Consider the following 25,702-nt stretch of genomic DNA (forward strand, 5'->3'; position numbering starts at 1 on the left):
ATCTTCTGAATGAATGCCTGAATAGTGCATATTTTTTATATTGAATTTTATGAATGTTAAAATTTTTGGCTCCTAAAAGAATAATGAACAAGAGAAATATTATTGCTGATCTGAAAAATCATGAAATTGATTCTTGAAGCAAGAAAAAGCAGTGAAAAAAAAAAGCAAAAGAGGTAGAAAAAGCCAATAGCCCTTTAAACCAAAAGGCAAGGGTGAAAAGGATCCAAGGCTTTGAGAATCAATGGATAGGAGGGCCCAAGGAAGTAAATCCAGGCCTAAGAGGCTAGATCAAGCTGTCCCTAACCATGTGCTTGTGGCATGCAGGTCCAAGTGAAAAGTTTGAGACTGAGTGGTTAAAGTCATGATCCAAAGCAAAAGAGTGTGCTTAAGAACTCTTGACACCTCTAATTGGGGACTTGAGCAAAGCTAAGTCACAATCTAAAAAGGTTCACTCAGTTATGTGTCTGTGGCATTTATGTATCCGGTGGTAATACTGGAAAACAAAGTGCTTAGGGCCACGGCCAAGAATCATAAAGTAGTTATGTTCAAGAATCAACATACTAAACTAGGAGAATCAATAATACTATCTGAATTCTGAGTTCCTATGGATGCCAATCATTCTGAATTTCAAAGGATAAAGTGAGATGCCTCTTTTTGATTTCTTTTTATCCTATTTTATTTATCTAGTTGCTTGAGGACAAGCAACAGTTTAAGTTTGGTGTTGTGATGAGCGGATGTTTTATATGTTTTTTGGGGGTAATTTCATATAGTTTTTAGTATGTTTTAGTTAGTTTTTAGTATATTTTTATTAATTTTTAGGCAAAATTCATATTTTTGGACTTTACTATGAGTTTGTGTATTTTTCTGTGATTTCAGGTATTTTCTGGCTGAAATTGAGGGAGCTGAGCAAAAATCTGATTAAGGCTGAAAAAAGACTGCTGATGTTGTTGGATTCTGACCTCCTTGCACTTGGAATGGATTTTTTTGGAGCTACATGAGTTCAATTGGCATGCTCTCAATTGGGTTGGAAAGTAGACATACAGGGCTTTCCAGCGATATATAATAGTTCATACTTTGCGCGAAGATAAATGACGTAAAATGGCGTTTAACGCCAGTTCCATGTTGCATTCTGGCGTTGAACGGCAGAAACATGTTACAAGTTGGAGTTGAACACCAGAAACAGGTTACAACCTGACGTTTAAATCCAAAAACAGCCCAGGCACATGAGAAGCTCAAGTCTCAGTCCCAGCACACACCAAGTGGTCCCCAGAAGTGGATTTCTGCACTATCCATCTTAGTTTACTCATTTTCTGTAAACCTAGGTTACTAGCTTAGTATTTAAACAACTTTTAGAGATTTATTTTGCATCTCATGACATTTTAGATCTGAACTTTGTACTCTTTGATGGCATGAGTCTCTAAACTCCATTGTTGGGGGTGAGGAGCTCTGCAGCGTCTCGATGAATTAATGCAATTATTTCTGTTTTCTATTCAAACACGCTTGTTCCTATCTAAGATGTTCAGTCGCACTTCAATATGAAGAAGGTGATGATCCGTGACACTCATCACCATTCTCAACCTATGAACGCGTGCCTGACAACCACCTCCGTTCTACCTTCGATTGAATGAATATCTCTTGGATTCTTTAATCAGAGTCTTCGTGCTATAGCTAGAATCCATTGGCAGCATCCTTGAGAATCTGGAAAGTCTAAACCTTGTCTGTGGTATTCCGAGTAGGATTCAGGGATTGGATGACTGTGACGAGCTTCAAATTCGCGAGTGTTGGGCATAGTGACAGACACAAAAGGATCAATGGATCCTATTCCGACATGATCGAGAACCGACAGATGATTAGCCGTGCTGTGATAGAGCATTTGGACCATTTTCACTGAGAGGAAGGGAAGTAGCCATTGACAACAGTGACGCCCTACATACAGCTTGCCATGGAAGGAGCCTTGCATGTTTGAAAGTAAGAAAGCATTATGTTGCAAGGATTCAGAAGACAAAGCATCTCCAAAACTCCAACATATTCTCCATTATTGAGTAACAATTACTTATTTTATGCCCTTTCACTTTTTACAATTGAAACTAAAGAACCCTATTGGTATCCTGACTAAGAATAATAAGATAATCATAGCTTGCTTCAAGCCAACAATCTCCGTGGGATTCGACCCTTACTCACGTAAGGTATTACTTGGATGACCCAGTGCATTTGCTGGTTAGTTGTGCGGAATTACATAGTGTGAGTGTAATTTTCGTGCACCAGTAAGTTGATAAAATTCACTCTTTTCAAGTAAAAAATAATCGTAAAATATGAATTTATCAGTCATTATTACAGTTATCCAAAATAAACTGAAAAGTATTAAAGTAACATAATTTAATCAACGAAAAATTATTTCCAAAATAAGCAGCAGTGACAAGGAGCTAGACATCAGATCATTTATCCTCGGATCCTAATATATCTTCTTCTTCATGCTCAGACATTATTTGGTCATCTTCCAATGATTCAATGTACTTGAAAAGTACTTCAACTCTGTTTTGAAACTTTCTTAAAGAGTTTTCATTTTGAATTGCAAGTCTCCTAGTTTGTTAGCTAGAGTTGATAATGTTCTTGGTCAAGTTCACAAACTCTTATAGAACATCTTTCACAATTTTATTGACCAAGTATTTGTTGGAAATTGATGTACCAGCAGTTGAAGAAGGAGGGATACTTTCATCTTTTCTTCTTCTAAAACAATGTATCTATCAGCTTTAGTCCCTTTTTTCTTTGATTATTTGACTGCACCACCATCTTTAAGAGACAAAATTCTATTCTCTCAAGACCTCATTATCCAGATTAACACCAAAATATTCAAAGAAATAAGTAAAAAATATGAAATATAGTAGTAAAATACTTTTATCACTTTTGATGCAATCATACATATGATGCATCATAAGATATGCAAAAGAAATTTTAACTTTGTTAATTATGGTATAGAGAACTAAGGTGTCATAAAGAGTAACTCGTTGATATGAACCGTTTTGAGGCAAGAGAATATGAGTAATGATGCGATGTAACTGGACTTTGATAGGACCTAAGGCACGGTGGTTAGGAGTAACACCATCCATGAGAGAAATGTTCTCACATATGTTGGCCAAAACATCCTTGTATGAAATACCCTGATCATTGTCCCACTTTCCAGTGATATAGGCATTGATGCCAACATCATAATAATCTAGGGTTTCACCAATGGATTCTTTGTTTAAATGGATTTCACGACCTTTAACATAAACGTAAACAGATTCCTCATGATAGTACATATTGGCATAAAATTCTCTAACTAAATCAGGATAAACAGGTTTTCAAATTTCAAACAAATTTTTTCAATCCAGATAAATGATGTTTTCAATAAAATTTATTCCCTTTTTAGCTAAAGCTTTTAAGTCAGGCATATATGTTGGACACAAAGATCTTTTAGAAATAATAGTTCTATAAAATTCAAAGTTCATACTAGATGAAAAATAGAGAGATTCATAGTGAGAATGAAAAAAGTTAACGAAATGTGATTTGAATCCAATAGGATCAGGATTTTTAGGTTCTTTCATAAAATTAAGAAAGTGCCTTCGATTACCTTTGGTAGGGCAACTAGATGGTGCAGAAGGTCCTTGAAGACGAGATGAAGAACGAGAAGATGGAGACGTTGAAAGTTCTTCTTTAGTCATGGCTTTCTTCCTTTTACCAACATTTGCCTTGCATGTCCCAGCCTCTGCTAGTGCCTTTGATGGACGACAAGAGATAGTCTTTGTCCTAGCCATGGTGTTTGGAATGAGAGAGAAATGCGAAGAGGAATGTGAGTATATATGGATGTGGGTGTGTGCTTGATCCTTTGGTGGAGAGTTTCTAAGAGCATGATAAGAGCCAGTGTCTCTTCGTGTACCCACCTTCTTTCTCATTTTTATGAAAGAGCAATGAATGCAATTTTGAGAATTGATGAAGGTTAAAAGAGAAGATGAACGATTCACATGGTATAACTACTATAAATGATTTAATTTTGAAAAAATAAAAATATAATTTAAGAACATTTGAAAGTTTGTTTAAAAAATAAATGATTTAAAAAGTATGCAAGCAAGTAGTTGAAAAGACAAGTCAAAAAAATTTGTGAAATCTGAACTTGATTTGACTTGGTAGAAAATCCAAAAATAAAAATTTTAAATTTATGATTAAGAATCTAATGAGGCCCACATCATAGAATATAAATTTTTTTGACCCAACAGTGGTTTTAAGGAAACACAATGGAACACTAAAAATTCAATATTAACCCAAATAAATTCAAAAGTATCAACATTCAGTCTTATATCCAGAGAATCTAGAGGGATTCATCGTCTGTCTTATTTCGTCTCCTGTCGACCTAAGAGACAAAATCAACCAGAATGCAACATCATCAAATTAATTTATTGATTCAGCACAAACAATACTCAAGGCAGTTCTTAACTTGGAAAATCTGTCTTCAGACAATAATTTTGTAAATACATCAACAAGTTGATCTTCAAATTTTACAAATTGAATGTCAACGGTTTGTTTTTACAAATATTCTCTAATAGAGTGAAATCTAATTTCAATGTGTTTGGTTCTAGAATACAGAACAGAATTTTTAAAAATATTTATTGCACTTATTATTACACATTAAGGGAATACTATTGACTTGCAATTTATAACTTGCAAGTTGAATTTTAAGTCATAATAATTGAAAACAACAAGAAAAAGTGACTATGTATTCAGCCTCAACTTTAGACAATATAACAGTAGCTTGTTTCTTGTTGGACCATACATTTAATGACTGTCCAAGACAGCAACGAATTTCTGATGTGCTCCTTCTATCAATTTGGTCACTGACAAAATCTGCATTGGAATAATCCACTATACAAAACTCATCAGATTTAGGATACCAAAGACCAAAACTCCTATCTAATGATTCTCTTGGCAGCTGAAAGATGTGATTTTCTTAGATGTAATTAGAATCTAGAATAATTTCAACACTTAGAAAGTTTGGTCTAAAAGAGATTAGATACATAAGAGAACCAATCATTCTTTTATACCTTGTCTCATCCACATTTTTACCATTTTCATTTTTTTCAAGTTTTGAGTTTGGATACATTGGTGTAGTTATTGGTTTGGAATTTTCTAAACCAAATTTCTTTACCAATTCTTTAACATATTTACCTTGGTGCACAAAAATGCCATTAAAAGTCTGTTTGATTTGGAGTTTTAAGAAAAATGTGAGTTCTCCCATCATACTCATATCAAATTCACTAGTCATTAAGTTTTTAAAATCAACACACAAGACTTCATTTGCCGAGCTAAATACAATATCATTTACAAAAACTTGAACTAGAATAAAATGATTATTAGATTCTTTAAAAAGATTTGTTTCTGATTTACCTCTTAATTTGATCTTAACTTCTTAACTCTAACTTTTGACTTGCTTGAATTTAGTAATTCACTATTTTTTTTTTATTTGAATCCTAATAATTTTTTTTTCTTTTTTTTTATGACTTCTTCACGTGTGTAAGAAAAAAGAGAAGAGAGAAAATGAATTTGGTTGCTTTATTTTTTGTTAAGAAAAGAGTGAAGTTTCCTTCTTTTGATAGAAACCACTTCCATAGGCCATAAATGAATGAATGAGCTGATTTTTTTTTTATCATGGGACTGAATTATCATTAGACCTTGTTTGCTTGTTATTCGGGCTTGTTTGGTTTCTATATTACTACACAATAAACAAATATAATCACATACATAATTGGACTTTTAACCAAATATTTATTCATCGTTACTTAATAAATTATTATTTCTTTAAATTCAACAATAACAATAACTATGATATACAAGAACAATGATAAAATTGTATCCTATCACCCAAAATTTAACAAAAAAAAAATCCATCTTCATATTTAAAATTTTTGTTAATTTTTTTTTTGTTTGACATTGTGAACTTATCACTCTACATGACAATCACGTTCAATTGGTATATATATTAGCTGCATCCGTTCATAAACCACGACAACGAGCAGCAAATTCAAGAGGTTAGATTTTGTCGAGTGTAAACAACGGTAGGGTGTAGTGTTAGAAGAGTTTGAATGTAAGCCGCAGTAGGATATGACGGATTATGTGAAAACGAGTAAACCTTATATAGCGGTTTACATAGATGCATAATTGCACACGCATGTAATAGATTCCCAATTGTTATATTTATGTAATTTTTACTTGCTTTATTTATGTAAATTGTCCTTTTTTCTTTATAGAAGTGAAATGAGTGATATATTTAAACATTGTAATTTTTTTTTTGTATTTTTAAAATTGTGAGAAATACAAAAATTAGAGGATCTGATTTGTGTAACTTAAATTTTTTTATTTTCTTAAATAGAAATCGGAGAGTCCGATTTCAGAAATCAAAATGTTTGATTTTTATACTCCAAATTAAACTTTTTCATATTTGAGATTAACAACTTGATAGTCCACAGATTAAAAAATATCATTATTAACTCAATATTTAAAATAAAAAATGGTTAATTGGTGTTTAATTTTTTGTATTCATGTATTATGATTGATTAAAAAAATTTGGTTTTTGCGGCAAAAAAAAAAAACTAATTTTTTTAAACCAACGGTCAGCTAATAAAGTAGTTGATAAACAAAAAATATAAGTAGTAAAAAAAATTTAAAGAAATTTTTTTTTTGTCCAATTATATATTTACCCGAGAAGTTTGTTCTCAATTTTTTTCAAAAATATTTGTTAAAACGAAAATCGTATGGTTAATTATTGTTTATAAAAACTTGAATAATTATTTATTATTATTATTGAAAAAAAAGGAAAAACCATAAACTTCAAAATAAAAAGCTGTTGTTCTTAGAGCATTTTTAATAGAATACTTTTAGAATATTATTTTTGATAATTTTAAGAAGTGAATTAATTTAGAATTAGAATCTGTATTAGAGTTGATATATGAAATGAAATCGATATTATTTTAGAAATACAGTATTATTTTAGTGAAAAATTAATAAAATTTTATTATTTATATAAATGTATTGATAAAATAATATAAAATTTTAAATGAATTAAGATTAAATATTAAAAGAGTAATTTTTATTTTAAATTTTAAATTATTATTTATAATATATAATTTTATAAATATTTTTATAAAATCTAAAATAAAATTAAAATTAAAATAATCATTAGAGATACTCTTAAAATGACTAACTAATTTCTTAGAATATTTCAACAAAAAATATAATATAGACAATACTAAATAATCGATAATTTATTTGAATAACATGAACAAAAGAAATATACATGTTATATTTTTCATGGAATATACATTTTTGTCATTAATAATCATCTCCCATTAATCATGATCATCTATATGAGTATCCAATCCAGTATAGGCATTACGATATTTTCTAAAGACATCCAAAATAATTATCACTATAAGGTCTACGCCAGTAACCAAATAAAAATTGATTGTTAATTTCTACACCTGTCATTAGTATTGTATCATTGTATATGTCCCTTTTTTCGGATAAAATAAACGTAACGAAATTGAAGCATCAAATACTATTTTACTTAATAAATTTAGTTAGTTTAATAGTTAGTTTTATCGTCAGCTTAGGTAAGTATTAGGGGTTTAAATTTTATTTTATATATAATAATTTAGCAGCAGACTTTTAAATAAAATTTAATTTCGTAACGAATTAATCTTTAACCTATTATGCTAAAAAATACTGGATATAAAAAAAAAGCTATTTTACTTATTATTATACAGTTTAATTTAGTGTTCGGATATTATTCACTATATAACAATATAATGATAAGCAGAAACTGCTCCGTAATGCAGCTGTTTTGACACCTTGTTTGGACAGCTTCCTAAGTAGCTTGCAACGAAGGCTTTGTCGTTGAATACAAGGTCCTCTTTGCTTGTCTCACATACATACATACAAATATTCATCTCTTTTTTTTTTCTTCCTCGTTCTCAATTTTCATATGTTAAACTTAGAATATAGGCTCAGGTTTTGTTTTGCTTTGCTTTTAGGTGACACCTCAAATCTCTATCTCAAGCTGTGGCAAATAACGGTACAAACTACAAAGTATACAATTTTAACCAAGGTAAGGGCTGTAAATTGGATGTAAGAGTTAGAAGTTTCACATTGTTTGAAGTAATTAGTACTATAAAATTCTCAAACTATATATTAGTTTTTGGAGATTTAATTAAATCTATTTAGTTCTAATATAATTGCACGTTTTAGATATATCCAGTGTTTGATATTCAACTACATAAAATGTTGACATTTATTACTTACTTGCATTTGTCAAAACAATGACCAAGTTCTGTTTCATGATTTAATGTGCTGAACATGTCAATTTCTAGGGAATCAATCACCCCTCAACTGAAAAACAATGTCTGAGGATAATGAAAATGATGTTTACACAAAAGATGGAACAGTAGATTACAAAGGAAATCCAGCAAACAAAAATGAAACTGGTACCTGGAGAGCATGCCCCTTTATTTTAGGTAACTATATTATGTAATTCCTATCTCCATCATCATCATCATCATCACATCATCATCATCATCATTATTAACTAGAAAACACTTACGCAATTCTATTACACAGGAAATGAGTGTAGTGAGAGACTGGCTTACTATGGGATGAGTTCAAATTTGGTGGTTTATTTTAAGGATATACTAAATCAGGAAAGTGCTACTGCTTCCAAGAATAATGCAAACTGGGGTGGAACATGCTATATCACTCCATTGATTGGAGCATTCCTGGCTGATGCTTATCTTGGAAGATATTGGACCATTCTTTGTTTCTCAATCATTTATGTTATTGTGAGTATTACTAGCTTTCTGCTTAGGCAAAAATGTACAAGTTTCAATAAGAATAACTACCAAATGGTCCTAAAGAAATTTTAGATCCGATATTTTAGTATCTAATAAAGTTTTATTCTCTAAAAATTCTCACAAATTATTTTTGTTGCACAAATTAATTCTTATGTCGTTTTAAAAGAATACTCATTTGATTTAAAGTGCATTTTTTAGAATTTATTTGTCTTATAATAAAAATTTTTAGAGATTTATTTGTCTAGCATATATATTAAAAAATTGATTTAAAGCGACTCTAAAATTAATCTATCCGATGAGAATAATTCTTAGAAGACTTAGAAAATAAAGATTTGTTGAGGACTAAAGTTTCAGATTTAAAATTCTTTAGTTGGCTGTTTACTCTTTAAAATTTGATTTAAAATTAACCATCAAAGGGTGTTGAGGTGACTAATTCCGAAAAATTAAGCGGCGTTGAGGACAAAGATATTGTTGGAGTTATTCTTTTTATCTAGTACCAACAAACTTTATGTTAAAAAAAGATCTTTTACAGAAAGATTAGTTAGAAATTTCTTGTAAAAACACTAGCCCTGGGACGAATTTGTTTTCAAATTTTGGTCAGGGAAAAGAAAAATAATCCCCTGCTTAGAAAACATTGAATAATGAGAAAGTTTAGGGCCAGCAGATTTTGTAGTTTTTAACCATTAATTAGCCATCAATGATGTTTTTAATGGTGTGAAACTCCTCTTGAATAATTATGTGTAAGAACTTATATAATTTTGTATCAAATTCTATGTTCTTAATTGAAGAATTAAATACACAAAAAGAACTTATATGTTTCTTGTTGTACAGGGAATGACACTGTTAACACTATCTGCATCAGTTCCTGGCTTAAGACCAACCTGTCATGAAGGAAATTGCAATGCTACTAATGGACAAAGTGCAGTGTTCTTTGTTGCTCTTTACATCATAGCACTTGGCACTGGTGGGATCAAGCCTTGTGTTTCTTCTTATGGCGCCGATCAGTTCGATGATGCTGATGAGGTTGAGAAGGGACACAAGAGCTCTTTCTTCAACTGGTTCTATTTCTCAATCAACATTGGTGCTCTTGTTGCTTCTTCTCTTATAGTTTGGATCCAAGACAATAAAAGTTGGGGATGGGGATTTGGAATTCCAGCAGTGGCTATGGCGATAGCTGCTGCGAGTTTCTTTTTAGGTACAAAGCTGTATAGGAATCAGAAGCCGGCTGGCAGCCCCTTCACTCGAATGTTTCAGGTGATAGTTTCATCCATAAGGAAGTACAATGTTGAAGTGCCTCATGATGAGTCCCTCTTATATGAGATTCCAGACAATGAGTCTGCTATCCAAGGTTGCCGCAAGCTCCACCACACCAATGGATTAAGGTAAACCATTCAAGAGTAGAAATGACCGTCTTTTGTCTTTCATGGGTAGATTTGTCGACATTTTAATATTTTATGGACAGAAATAGTAGTTTACTCTTAAAATACACCTACTATTTTGTTAGGGAAGTTAGGGAAGGCAAATTGTCAATTTTCACGTACAAAATTGAAATGCGCATATATATACACCTTTGTACCTATACACCTTATAATTCATAATGCCAAAACTATTGCTATGCATCTCATACAATATTACAGTTCATCTTCAAACAATTATTTACCCAATAAAATGTGGTGTAACAGATTCTTTGACAGAGCAGCAGTACTAGGAAAATCAGAAAATATGACTGAATCAGCAAATCCATGGAAGCTTTGCACAGTAACACAAGTAGAAGAGTTTAAAGCCATAGTAAGGTTGCTTCCAATATGGGCCACTGGGATAATATTTGCTACTGTCTATGGTCAAATGAGCTCTTACTTTGTGATACAAGGCCAAACCATGGATGCTCACATGGGAAACTTCGAGATCCCGGTGGCGTCTCTTTCCATCTTCGACACAATCAGTGTCATCTTCTGGGTGCCAGTGTACGACCGGATCATAGTGCCAATAGCCAGAAAATTCACCGGCCGAAAAAACGGCCTAACGCAGCTTCAGAGAATGGGAATAGGCCTATTCATATCAATATTCTCAATGGTCTCTGCTGCAACATTGGAATACATAAGACTGAGAATGGTTTACAGGCATGACTATTATAAACTTGAACATGTCCCTATGTCAATCTTTTGGCAGGTTCCACAGTATTTCATTATTGGTTGCGCCGAGGTCTTCACATTCATTGGACAGTTGGAGTTCTTCTATGAGCAGGCGCCGGACGCAATGAGAAGCATGTGTTCTGCACTTTCTCTTCTTACAGTTGCTCTTGGACAGTATGTGAGCTCTCTTCTTATAACCATTGTGACAAAGGTCACCACTAGGAATGGTGGTCCTGGATGGCTGCCGGACAATCCTAACTTCGGCCGCCTCGATTATTTCTTCTGGATGCTAACAGTGCTGAGTGTGGTGAACATGATTGCTTTCTTTCTGATATCACAGATGTATACATACAAAGTATCCGTCGGAACGCTTCGCTGAAAAATCAATCGAATTGCATTGCATATTTGGTGTTTGCAACAAGGTGGAAACTCACGTATAGTTAAGAACGGTTAGATCTCAATTTATTAGTCATTATCAACTTGACTTAAACACAACTGCACTGTGACGACTCTCCACCTTGCCACAAAGTCACCTTGTATTACACATTATCAAATGTGGTCAAAATCGTTATCTACAATAATAGTCTGTGATCAAGCCTCAAATCCTTCAAAATTTGGAAAGTCCTTTTTGTTATTATTTTGTTGCTTACAAGCATTGTTGTGTTTCCCTTAAATGTAATATTTTTCTCATAAGCATGCCTATTCCCTTTATAGAATCTAAGAATCTTAAGTCGCCAATGTGATTTGTGCAGTTAGAAGCTATTTATGAGAAAAATAAAAAATAAAAAGAGTTAACAATTAAATCAGCTCTGAGTTCTAATTTTTTTTCTTAATAAGCATGGTGACATCCTAGTTTCAAGATATTGTAGTACTAATTTTTCAAAAGGAGTAAACATATTTGTGGTACATACCTTGCGGCCATTTGATTATTTGTGAAATACGGATATTTTGTTGAGTTGTCGTATCTCAGACACATTTTAAATATGATACTGACCGATACTTATTCGACACGCATATCTTCTATGTTCAACTGTGTCTTAATAAAAAATAAAAAAAATTTCTGAACACATTTGAACACACTTAAATACTAATACTTATTAACATGTATTTTTAAAATGAGTTTAAAAATAATATATATTATTATTTATTAAAATAATAAATATTTTAAATTTTTTATATAATTAAAAAAAATATTAAAATTTAAAAATTTAATTTATCTTTTAATATTAATAAAATATGAAAATACTATTATAATTTATCTAAAAAATACTTTATATTTTATAATATTACATATTCTTATATCTTATAAGAATTTAAAATTTATATGTTTAGATATTCCATATCATATGTATTCTGTATTCCTAAGAAAACAACCATCAAACTCATCACCTCAGTTATTATAATAAAAAAAGGAATTGCATTATAAAAATTAAATCACATATTATTCTCTAAGCTCTATTTGTTTGTTCCAATTTAGTCTGATAACTCCACACACGCACTCATGCTCCAAATAATTAAACATCAAGTTCAAATAATATGTACACAGTACGCGTAGCATAAAAAAAATAAAAATATTATTTGTACCTAAAATTAGTCACTAAAATCAACCACTAATATATTTATATATAAATATATATATAATTTAATTTATTTTTAATGTGTATTTATATTTCAACATATATTTTATACTAACTTTTTACGAGCGACAATGTCACTTTTTTATTTAAAAAAAGTTTCACTTCTGTCTCCCATTCTAATTTCCGTAAGATAATGCGACTTTGACATTTTCACCGTCATCTAGCAACAAAATTTGCTTACTAATCATGTTAATTTGATGAGTTGCCCGTTAAGTATCAACCTATTTTCATTATCACCTGGTCACGAAATTTGATTACCAATCGCGTTAACTTAATGAGTTGACTGTTAAGTACCAACCTAGAGGGCTAATATTGACAAGGTCTTATTTAATTTGTCCATCTCTACATGAACGAAAACAACTTCGTTTTCTTCTTTTTCTTCTCCTTCTTCAACCCCAAACATAACTCACACAAGAACTCAAAACAATGTTTTTTTCAATTTCCATGGCTTTAAAATAGTTTTCATTGTTGGTTTGGATTCAATGGAGGAAAAGAACTTGTAGTTGGGTTTTGAATTTCCATGAGGATCTGTTTCAAGTGATTCTTTATTATTTTTGTCGGTTGTTTTTTTTTTTTTAAAAGAAAGTTCTTTGATTTTGGATTCTCATGGTTAGCGCAACATTTTTCACTGTAAAAAGAATTCATAGCCATCGGAAGATCAGAGTATATCAATAAATATCTCTAGAAATATATATGTTCTATGGTTTATCATAGACTAATGCAATAACCATTTTCGTTGCATGATTTATCATGAATTTACTTGTTAACTGAAATGGGTTAAAATATATTATCTAAATAATTTATAATTTATTAAATTAATAATAATTAAATAAAAGCATTTTAAAATCTTAAAAATATTAGTATAAATTATACTGTGGAGTATCAAGATTACTTGTAGAATATTGTCATATACAAAATTATCTATCAATTTGATGAAATAATAAATTTGTATTTGCTATATGCAAAATGTATGAAGTGAAGACTTTTTATTATAAGATCTAATCATCTAATAAGTAGCTAACTTCTTAAATAAACGTACATTAACTGTCCTAAAATCCTATTTGGCACAAAGAATCCTCTTTGATAATGTTATCTTATGGAACCAATAGCATCTCCATGGGAATCTTGGTTTAATTAGTGATTCATTAATTAACTTATATTAATTAATTTATGTAATCAATAATGTTAGGAAACAAAAAATAATAAGCTCAAATTTGTTTCATTTAACATTTATTTGTTGTAGAATGTATTAAAGAAATTCAGAGTGTTTTTGTAAAGAGTCGAAAAATATATGATAATATTTTGATTGCCTATGAAACTGTACATTGGTTAAAGACAAGAAGGATCGAAAGAGCTCAGCGATTATTAAACTAGACTTTCAAAAGGCTTATAATAGGATGAAGCGAAGATTTGTGGATATTATGTTACACAAGATGGAGTTTGGATTAAGGTGGAGGAACCGGATAAAGAAGTGTGTCTGCTCTGCTTCTATGTCGGTTCTTATAAATGGGTACCCCTCTAAGCCCTTCAACATGGAAAGGGGTCTTAGACAAGGCGACCCACTGTCTCCCTTTCTATTCGTGTTAGTGGTTGATGTTCTCCACAGAATGATTGGGTAGACGGTGAGGAATGGCCGTATCTCTTCGCTGTTGGTAGGGTGAGATAACATTGAGTTGTCCTACTTGCAGTTTGCGAATGATAATACTGTCCTGTTTTGTCCTACTGAGGAGAAAACCATTAGAAACTACAAACGGCTGTTACATTGTTTTGAGTTTATGTTCAGGTTGAGTATTAACTTTGAGAAGTCTAGCTTTATTCCAGTTAATTGTGAACAGCGTTGGACGCGAAAGATGTGTTTGCTATTGGGCTGTAAGGAGGCATCATTACCAGTCAGATACCTGGGCATTTCTCTGGGAGCAAATCCGAAGTTGGTTAAGACATGGAAGCCAGTGATTGACAAAGTATAAGAGAAGCTATGTCTATGAAAAGTAAAGACTCTCAATAAGGCGGGAAAGCTGGTGCTCATCAAGTCCGTTCTTAATAGCCTGTCTATCTACTACCTCAACTTATATAAGATGCCCAAGGAAGTGGTGGAGAAGTTAATTTTCTTGCAAAGACAGTTCTTGTGGAGTAAAGAGGATGGGAGGTACGGGATGCCGTTAGTGAAATGGGAATTGATTATGGCCCCAAAAAATGCAGGTGGTCTGGGAGTTGGTGATGCAGTGGTTCAGAATGAAGCCCTACTGTTTAAGTGGTGGTGGAGGTTTTCAAAAGAGGACTTTCCTCTATGGAAGAAAGTTGTTTGCTTCTGTAATAATATGATTCCTTCTGAGATATTGAGTGGCCAGCCTATACCTACGAGAGGGGGTCCATGGAAGGATATTTGCCAATTACAGATTAGGAAGCTGTATGTGAGAGAGAAGATGATCGGAGGCTTGTCTATGGAGGTCAAGAATGGCAGAACAACCCAATTTTAGGAGAATAGCTGGTTACCTAATGGGGTGTTGAAAGATATGTTTCTAAGATTTTTCTCGGTCTCAAACCTTAGAGGATCTGTTATAGGGGATTGTGGGTTTTGGGATAGGTTAGAGTGGATTTGGAGTTTCCAATGGAGGAGAGAATTATTCCAATGGGAGCTGGAGCTAGTAAACCACCTTTATGAGAGTTTACAATCAGTTATGCTCCTAACTCTTTTGTGCAGGTGTTGCAAGCAGAAGCTCTCCAGGAGGATATCACAAGCTATAGCTTCACTAATGGTATTTGGCAAGGCATCGTCCCACCAAGGATTGAGTTGTTTGCTTGTTTTGTGTTAGTTGGAAGGGTGAATACTAAGGATAGACTGTGTAGATTTGGTGCTATTGACGAAAATGATCATATGTGTGTGTTATGTGATAAGTATGTAGAGTCTGTCTTTCATTTATTTATTGGTTGTGAGCTCTCTTGGCAGGTGTGGGGTGCTTGGCTGTTCGCTCTATGGAGGAGTTGGACGATGCCAGGCTTACTAAAGCAACACTTTGAAAGTTGGACAGTTGCTTCAGTAAGAAAGGCTGAGAAAAAGCAGTGGTTCATTATATTCTTTGTTGTTATTTGGACAATTTGGCAGGAAAGAAATGACAGAATTTTCACAAATAAAGCCTCAAGTATGGTGGAAATTATAAATAGATCCTTTAGTTTCTTTGATGACTGGTTCAAAGGTGAACCCCTTAATTATTGATGGCAATGCCGAAGATAATTAGGGGTTGTTAGGTTCTTTGAGATGTAAGTTGGCGTTATGCACTTTTACATGTTTTCTTCGCTCTACCTTATTATGTTGAACTCTTTTTACTTCAAAAAAAAAGATAAGTTTTGACAATTTTTAACTAATATTTTTTTATTAACAAATATTTTTGTTGTGCAATTATATATTTGTGATTCCTTAATTACATGCTCTCCCGAATAAGTATTTATTTTTTATTCTTTTGGCAGAACTAATAAGTATTTTTAGTGTAAGTGTTATGTGTAAGTGATGCTAGTTATTCTGGTAATAGTATTAGTTTTGCTTGCGTTATTAGAGATTGTAATGAGAGTTGGTAAATAGAGTGTTTGTGAATGATTGGGAATAATAATATTATTCAAGGAGATTTGTTTGCTATTTAGAGAGGATATCTATCTCTTAACTTGGAATGAGGGTCAACGAAATTTTATTTGTGAAACGAATTATGTGTTAGAAAGGGGAGAGGGAGCAATAGGAAAAAGGTTTGTGGGTATTTAAGTTGTGTAGAATGATACAATATAGAAGGATATTTATAAGTGCTAAAAAAATCAAAATAAAGACGTAATATCCTATAATAAATATTTAGATATGTTAAATAATGCTAATTGATCCTAATTATACTCTAACATCCCCCCTCAAACTCAAGTGGCAACTTGAGTTTGGAATTTATTTGAAATAACTAAATAGAAAAAAAATACATAAACTGATAGAACGGGTGCAGACGAAACTGCCGGAAGGAAGTGCAGACGAACTGCCGGAAGGAAGCACAGACGGAACTGACGGAAGGAAGCGCAGATGGAACTGCCACAAGGAAGCGCAGACAGAATTGCCACAAGGAAACGCAGACGAAACTGCCGGAAGAAAGCGCAAACGAAACTGCTAGAAGGGAACGCAGACAGAACTGCCGGAAGAGAATGTAGAAGAAACTTCCGCAAGAGTGGCCAACTGTCGAAAAACTGTTGAAAAGATGGCGAACTGCCGAAAAATGGCTGAAAAGTGACAAAGTGCGAAGAGATGACAAACTATCGGAAGGTGACGAAAAACATATGGTGTCTTCATGAAAGTAAGTAAGTAGTGGATGAGATAATCGGTGAGGTCAAAAAAGCATCAATGTATTGACAAAAAGAGAAAAAAATAGCACGGAAGAAAGGTACGGTGCTTTCAGCAGAAGAAAATCAACTTATCATCTTCAAGTAGGATATCATGTCAGAAAGGAGAGAGAGAGTAATAGGAAAAAGGTTTGTGGGTATTTAAGTTGTGTAGAATGATACAATATAGAAGAGTATTTATAAGTGCTAAAATATAAAAATAATAAAGACGTAATATCTTATAATAAATATTCAGATATGTTAAATAATGCTAATTGATCCTAATTATACTCTAACAATATGGAAGCATTTAATCTTGTTACTAATCACCAATATGATTTGAGTTTATTGATCGGTTTGTGTTCAAAATAAGGGATATCAATATATCATATATTGGAATTGGCGAGTTGACTTTCGTTTGATTATAAGAGATATAAATACGATGACAGATACCATGACAAAAATGACAATGAAATTACAACTTTATCAAGTGAAGTTTTCTTTTTTTTAAAAAGAGTTTAAGAGTAATTTTAAATAAGACTCTCTCTCCTTTTAAACAATTTTTTTGTTTTTTTTTTTAGTTTATTTAAATAAAAAAATCAAGATTGAATATTCGTAGTACAACACGGCAGAGCACAATTAAAATGCAATTCAAGTAGTACCTCTTAGGATCTCTACCTTTACTAGCTCCATTAGAAGCTTCAAAAATAGCATATATTATTTCAGAACTTAACATGAATATTATTTATTTATTTATTTATGTACATATACATTTGTTAACTTAGTTAGGGGATTAGAAGGTAACAGGGATGAGTTGTTGAGTTAGAAAGGCGGCAGGCAGGGGATAGAAAAAAAATGTGCACATACGCAATTAATTAATTAATTATATGAATGGAACAGCGGTCAGCATGAACATAAAAAAGTTTAATGAGATGAACTGCCACCAACTCCTCAAAATCTTTGCTTTGAGAAAAGAAACTTCTGTTTGATCTAATCATAAATATATTAAATAATAATAATCTGGCACTGCCAACAATTCATGAAAACCATTCTTCAACAATAAATATTTGTTGGGCTAACATAATCAACATCCCAAGCAATTAAGCACTTTCTTGCATTGTGTCGCAGTTCACATGTCACCCTACCCACCATCTCCACTATTTTCTTCATTCGTACCCTCTTCAATCATCCCATTGAACAAATAATGATCCCATGTTTATGTGATAGATGTTATATATTCTCATTGTTGATTCTTTTCAGATAGTTATTTTAACCCTTTTTTTTATTTTTTATAACAATTGTAAAACACGTGAATTCTTAATAAATGTACTAAAAAGTTAAACTGGCTATCCAATAAGAATAAGAGGGATTATGTAATATTATATGTATTTGCTAAAAATATTATGTTATCTATTTATTTTCAATCAATGAAACATTAGTTGAGATTTTTTTTTTAATTTAGAAACAATGTTAGATGAGTTTGGCACCGCTCATTATTTGTAAGGCGGTAAACTACTAAAATCGTTTCTAATTTTTGAAAACGCTAATGATATAAAAATATTTCTCACTTTTTATAACGATAAAAATATTCTCAAAATATTATAAAATGAGATAAAAATAATAAAAATGAGTTTTAATTTTTTATAAATGAAAAATAATTTTTATATTTAGCAACTTATTTATGCATTTAATTTAAAGTTTTGTAGAAATATTTAGATGACTATTTAAAAAGTACATAAAAAAATTGGACAAAAATTTGATCTCTATATATTTTTTTTAATTTTAAAAATAATTTTAGTCATTAACAAAAAAATCACAAAAAATTTAATTATAGTAAAATCACCAAATCTCAAAAATAAAATATCTTATTTTTTTTATATTTATAAAAAATTCATCAAAATTTAATTTTTAAAATATTTTTAAGAATATATATTTAATATTAGATATTTTTGTCACATTTTAAAAAAATTTAAAAATATTTTTTGTTGTTAATAAAAATAAATGATATTTTTGTACACAATTAATCTTAAATACGTCCTGCTGGTTCTACAAATTAAAAATAACAAATTATTTGAATTCTAACTGAGTTATAAAAGTAATTTATCACAAAACAAGATAAATGAGTTCCAATTTCCTTACAAATATATTCCAATAAGACTTTGTAGAAAATCTTTGTTAATCCGTTGGGAGGAACATATTATGTCATCTCCTTGACTTAAAAATCAGGTAGAAAACTGTATATCCATTAAGCCAATATGAGTCCGTTAGCTAGGAATTGTTGTACTTTACACAATATGGTTAGACCAAACCCAGCAGCATATATAACATCTGATGTGACCACCTAGTCCATTATAAATGGAAATTAATATATAGAAAAGTATAAGCATAACATAGAATTTCAAAATCCAACTGTATCTTAGCTTCAAAAAAGTGACTTAGTTGATGGGTAACTACTTTGTGTAATACACAAGAAACTTTCTGGCCATCTTCTTTTTGTTATCTATATCTTGGGTGTACAATTTGTCACACATATATATATATATATATTCATTCTCCATTTTTGCATTGTGCATTCTAAGAGCATAACTACTAACTAGTCATCAGAGGAGAACCTAGCTAGCCATCTTAAATAACTTTTTTTTTTGTTAAATTAATTTCGAAAGGGGTCTTCATCATCATGGAGGTGATCTGGGTTCGAACCATAGCGCTGATCGTGGCAGCTTGCATGCTTCTTCCTCTATCGGCTGAAGCCATGGTTCGCCACTACAAGTTCAATGTAGGTCCATTGCATTACATTAATTCTCAGCTGAATTATCATGTCATGTTAATTAAGCATTAATATAGAATCAAGTTTGTTAAGTTCATGACACTTGAAAAAATATGAGATACAGAAGAAACCATACACGATGTTTCAAATTAGAACAGCATGCATTTTTGCTCTCTTAAATATAATATTTTATTACTTGCTCTGTCTTGAAAATGAAAATTGCATGCATATGATGAAAATAATCTAAATCTATTTATCAAATAACAAAAATGTTTGATAACAAAAAAAAATCAGTTAAAAATAGTCATAACTTGTCTTATTTAATATTTATTAATTGTTACAACAATTAATAAATACTAAATAAAATAAATTATGGTTGTTTTTTTTGTCTACTTAATATTACCCATCAAATAAATACTATCAACTATAACCACTTTTCCATGCAAATAATGTCTTATCTAAAAGTATTTATTGCTGCATCAAAGAACGTAAGTGTTATATATGTCTGTAGAACATAATTATCACATAAGTTGTCCTTTGAAATGCATTTTAATAATGTTCCACATTAATACTCGTAAAAAGTCATGAATAGCAAATGTTTTAAGGTGAATTCTATGGTGGTGGTTTTATTACGGTGTCTAAATTATTTAACTTATAATAAAATATTTAAAATTTATTAAATATTATTTATTTATCTTTTTTAATAAATTAGACATAATGTCATCATAGCATTCATTATGTTTTAAAAGTTGAACGCTTGATTAAACGGGTAGAATTAAAAATATAAAAATTCAATTAAAATTCAATTGGAATTAAACGAGATATAATAAAATAATATATATATAAAATATTTTTTTAGAAAAAGTTTTTTAATTATTTTAGATCAGTTAATTACAAAAAATGTATCGGTCGATCCGCTAATCAATTCTTTGACCGATGTTTTTGGTTCTTTAATCGGTTCGTTATCAACTAATTTTTTATGTAAATTATTGATTTTCAATTAATTCGATTGAGCTAATAAATTTAGTTCGATTCTCAAAACTACGGTACATAGATATTAGATAGGCATCGAGGACGTATTTTTTAATTAACAAACAAGGGTCTATGTGTTTAGTCTAGCTTAATAATGTTCTACATATTTAAGCAGAAACAAGGGTCGCATATTTCTAAGCATAAACTTGGGTAAAAACAGAGCTTTTATAGTTGGAGTGAATCCTCTGTAATATTATTCATTCTTCTCTGTATATTTTTTAGTTAAAATTTCATTGGCGATACATTTTATTAGTTGCTTCAATCAGAATTTTTAAATCTACCAAGATCCCCTTGAAATGCAAAACATTTTCTTTCTTCCAATTCGTTCCAATTGGAATTTTTTGCTGGTTAATCACTTAATTGTAAATTAAAAAAATGTTAGATCCCCCTATTTGAACCGCTAAAAAATATGACATGATAATTCATATCTTTATCGAACAGCAAGTTGCTAATTAGTAGCACTATTGTTTGAGCAATGCAAGGCACTCATCAAACTACTCTTCGAGTTTGGTAGTTGCAGTTACACATTTTATTCGTCAAAGTTAGCAATTGCAATCACACTAATTTTATTTTATTTTATTTTATTCAGGTGGTGATGAAGAATGCAACAAGATTGTGTTCCACAAAGCCCATAGTAACCATAAATGGGAAATTCCCAGGCCCCACAATCTATGCTAGGGAAGAGGACACTGTTTTGGTTAAAGTTGTTAACCATGTCAAATACAATGTTAGCATCCATTGGTAGGTCTAACATAACTATTTAATCTACTCTCAATTTTTTTTTATTGTTATTAATTAATTTGTTTTGAAAAATAATTTATTGAAATTAAATAGGCATGGGGTGAGGCAGTTGAGGACTGGTTGGGCCGATGGGCCGGCTTACATAACCCAGTGTCCGATTCAACCAGGCCATGTTTATGTTTACAATTTTACCCTCACAGGGCAGAGAGGTACCCTTTGGTGGCATGCACATATCTTATGGCTTAGGGCCACTGTCCATGGTGCCATTGTTATTCTGCCCAAGCTTGGAGTTCCTTACCCTTTTCCAAGACCTCATATGGAACAAGTTATAGTATTGAGTTAGTTTCTAACCTCTTCATGTAAACTACTTTAATTTGAAACCATGTTATATAGTCAAATATAAATCTAAAAAATGTTTCAATTTGATTCAGGTGAATGGTGGAAATCAGATACTGAAGCTGTAATTAACCAAGCTTTGAAATCTGGATCGGCTCCAAATGTTTCAGATGCCCACACAATAAATGGCCATTCAGGACCTATTCAGCATTGTGCTTCACAAGGTGAAACACATTGACATATGTTAGAAAAAAAAAAAAACCGCATACAAAAAATTAGCCTTCAAATCAATGATTATACATTTGTGTATAAATATACGTTATTTAACTTTTTTTTAAGAGAAATGTTAAAAATTTATCAGAATTTATTGTGTTTAACTATCAGTTAACCATTAAGTTTAAAAGTATGAGATAAAGTATATTATTGGAACACTAGACTAAAGGAATTCAGTTGATTATTAAGTAATAACAAAAAAACAATAAATTATAATGATCAGCTAGCATTATATTTCATATGGTGACTGATTTGGTAGATAATTTTTGTGTATAGGTAGCATGATTGATGTTAGATATACACTAAAATTAATAAATTATAATAAACAAGCCATTAGTAAATTTAAGTTTGATGTAATGATTGATTGTATAAAAAAAGTAATTAATGCGTTGTGTGAATAGGAGGATTCAAGATCCAAGTTGAAGCTGGAAGAACATACTTACTAAGAATCATCAATGCTGCACTGAATGAAGAGCTGTTCTTCAAGGTTGCAGGGCACAAACTCACGGTGGTGGAGGTGGACGCCGTGTACACAAAACCATTGAAGACAGACACCATAGTCATAGCACCTGGCCAAACCACAAACGTTCTGTTAAAGGCGAATCGAGCGGCCGGCAAGTACATGGTAGCAGCATCACCGTTCATGGACTCTCCAATCGCAGTGGACAACATAACCGCCACTGCAATGTTACACTACAGCAGCTCATTAGGTTCCACCATAACCACCCTGGCTTCTCTTCCCGCCAAAAATGCCACACCAGTCGCCACGAATTTCGTCGACTCGCTAAGAAGCTTGAACTCCAAGAAATACCCTGCAAGAGTGCCATTGGAGCTTGATCACTCATTGTTCTTCACCGTTAGCCTCGGGGTGAACCCGTGCGCCACTTGCGTCAACGGAAGCAGAGTAGTTGCTGCCATCAACAATGTAACCTTTCTTATGCCAAGAATTTCTCTTCTAAACGCACATTTCTTTAGTATAGGCGGCGTCTTCAGTGACGATTTCCCGGCGAAGCCTCCGGTGGTGTATGACTTCACGGGCAAGAAACAGCCGGCGAATTTGAGGACTGATAGAGGGACGAGGGTGTACAGACTTGCTTACAACGAAACGGTTCAGATAGTGTTGCAAGATACCGGAATGATAACGCCGGAGAACCATCCTATTCATCTCCATGGATTCAATTTCTTTGTTGTAGGTAGTGGAAAGGGGAATTTCAATGCCAAAAGGGATGCTAAAAAGTTTAACCTTGTTGATCCTGTGGAGAGAAACACTGTTAGTGTTCCATCTGGTGGCTGGGCCGCTATAAGGTTCAGGGCTGATAATCCAGGTAAAAATCTATCAATTTTTCATTTTTATTTTTTAGAAAAATTAATGGATACTTGGTTTATCTCTCGGATCAAATATTTTCATTAGAAAAACTAATTTTTTAGTAGGCAATATTAATTGGTTTTTTATGATAAAATTATTTTTTTTATTTTTTGTTTTTGAAAAATTTAGGGTTTCGATTCAAAATTTAGGATATAGAATTTAAGATTTTGGATTTGAGATTAAAACTTTAAGATTTATAATTTAAATTGTTTAAAAAAATTACTTGATGTTGAAACAGTATTTTTTTTTTGAAATATTATTTATCCAATGCAACCACCATCTAAAAGTATTGTCATCTTTATTTTATTTGTGACTCTGAATTTTCTATCAATTTCACTAATTTAAAAATTCATAAAACTCTTGATTTAATCTGAATCATTGGTTAAAAAATTACCAATTTTCTTATGCTAGCATCTGTTATTGGACCAATTTCTTAATATATAAGATATTTGATGTTATTTATATTATTTATTTTTGTTAGGTGTTTGGTTTATGCACTGTCATTTGGAAGTTCATACAACATGGGGATTGAAGATGGCCTTTGTGGTTGACAATGGTAAAGGACCAAATGAATCTTTACTTCCTCCTCCAAGTGACCTACCCAAGTGCTAAGAAGAGTAGCAGTGGTTATATATAATGGTGAAAATTTATATACAGTTGTCTACATATAAATTTGATTAAGTTGTCGTATAATAATTTTTAACTATTAATTTTATATAAAGACAGCTATAAATAAATTTTTACCGGATATAAAAAGCTTTTGCCTGCGGAGGGATAAGGGGAAATGTACAAAGGGAATCATCAAGGATAATTCTCTTGCATTATTGAGTCAAAGGGATAAAACATAAGTTGCTAATAGCAAGTTAGCAACATATATAAGACTAATTAACATGCTTTTAATTACTTCCTCTGTTTTCTTTCCCTTCATTTATTCATTTTTTTGTGCTATGATTTGTATGTACTTCTCATATTTCTGCTTCTTGAATGATTTAATTTGATTTCATGTAATGTAATTAAATATACAAGAATGTAGTTCAAATATAATTTTTCTTACACATACAATGCTCGTCGGACTCTAAAGAATTTTAAAATATGGGAGTATAATCTTTTACACTTCATATTTCATTTATTGAATAGAGCATATTAGAATATATTAAAGATATTATAAGTTAATAGTGGCTCCATATCAAACACTTGAATACAAAAAGGACCCAAAAAGCATGATTGTAAATAGTAATTAGGGTAAAGTACTAAATTAGCTTTTATGTTTAGACGTAATTTTATTTTGGTCCTTAAGGTTTAAAGTATTCTATTTGAATCTAAAAAAGTTTCATTTAGTATCAATTTAGTCCCACAGTGGGGTTAAAATTAAATAATTAACGAAATGTCCTACATAATAACTGTAGAAGACAAAATTGATAATCTGAAGAACAAGTATCAACTCCAGAGGCACAAAATCAACCGTTGATACATCAATACATTTATTTATCATTCTCTTTAGTTCTATAGAAAATATTTTATTTATATTATAAGAAAAATAATAAATAAATGTATTGATGCATCAACGATTAATTTTGTGCCTCTGGAACTTGTACTTGTTCTCTAGATTATCAATTTTATTCTTGTACTATTGTTATGTAGAATATTTCGTTAATTATTTAATTTTGACCTCACTGTGGGACTACATTGATGCTAAATGAAACTTTTTTGGATTCAAATAGGATACTTTAAATCTTAAGGACTAAAACAGAATTACGCACAAACATAAGGGATCAATTTAGTACTTTACCCTAGTAATTAATACATGTATATTTCTTGAAAATTTTATTAAATATCATAAACATTACATTAAGAAAACATACGTGAGAACTTGAAGAAAATATTCAATAGGATTTGTAGAGGCTAATTAAAAATCAATTGTTAAATTCTATCTCCTTTATATTATTATTATTATTATTATTATTATTATTATTATTATTATTATTATTATTATTATTATTATTTAATTTCAGGTTAACCTACTTAGTACAGATAAGATATGACAATGACTATATGCAATAGCTGAAGATACAAATCAACAACATTATTGATCTCGTTTTCATATTTTATGTTGTTTTTGTATTTGTTGGGCTTGAATTAGTTGAAATGGCCTAACTTGTCGAGAAGAGAGTCTTCATATACACAACAAAACACCTTCTCAAGAG

General features: G+C 31.3%; 2 protein-coding genes across 2 annotated transcripts; both read left to right on the forward strand.

The window, feature by feature from the left end:
- Positions 1–8,013: 8,013 nt before the first annotated feature.
- LOC107458403 (protein NRT1/ PTR FAMILY 8.2-like) lies at positions 8,014–11,426 on the forward strand. Its single transcript, XM_016076609.3, has 5 exons — positions 8,014–8,134; positions 8,397–8,540; positions 8,644–8,861; positions 9,705–10,255; positions 10,556–11,426. The coding sequence occupies exons 2-5, from the start codon at positions 8,426–8,428 to the stop codon at positions 11,382–11,384; spliced, it is 1,713 nt and encodes a 570-aa protein (XP_015932095.1). The 5' UTR covers positions 8,014–8,134; positions 8,397–8,425; the 3' UTR covers positions 11,385–11,426.
- Positions 11,427–19,546: 8,120 nt separating this feature from the next.
- On the forward strand, positions 19,547–24,401 carry LOC107458412 (laccase-4). The gene is made up of 6 exons (XM_016076618.3): positions 19,547–19,759; positions 21,372–21,523; positions 21,617–21,861; positions 21,955–22,083; positions 22,534–23,457; positions 23,980–24,401. Exons 1-6 carry the CDS (start codon positions 19,661–19,663, stop codon positions 24,108–24,110), a joined length of 1,680 nt encoding a protein of 559 aa, XP_015932104.1. The 5' UTR covers positions 19,547–19,660; the 3' UTR covers positions 24,111–24,401.
- Positions 24,402–25,702: the final 1,301 nt, after the last annotated feature.

This window comes from Arachis duranensis, chromosome 7 (genome assembly GCF_000817695.3).
Source record: "Arachis duranensis cultivar V14167 chromosome 7, aradu.V14167.gnm2.J7QH, whole genome shotgun sequence".
In the NCBI taxonomy this organism is placed as follows: Eukaryota; Viridiplantae; Streptophyta; class Magnoliopsida; order Fabales; family Fabaceae; genus Arachis; species Arachis duranensis.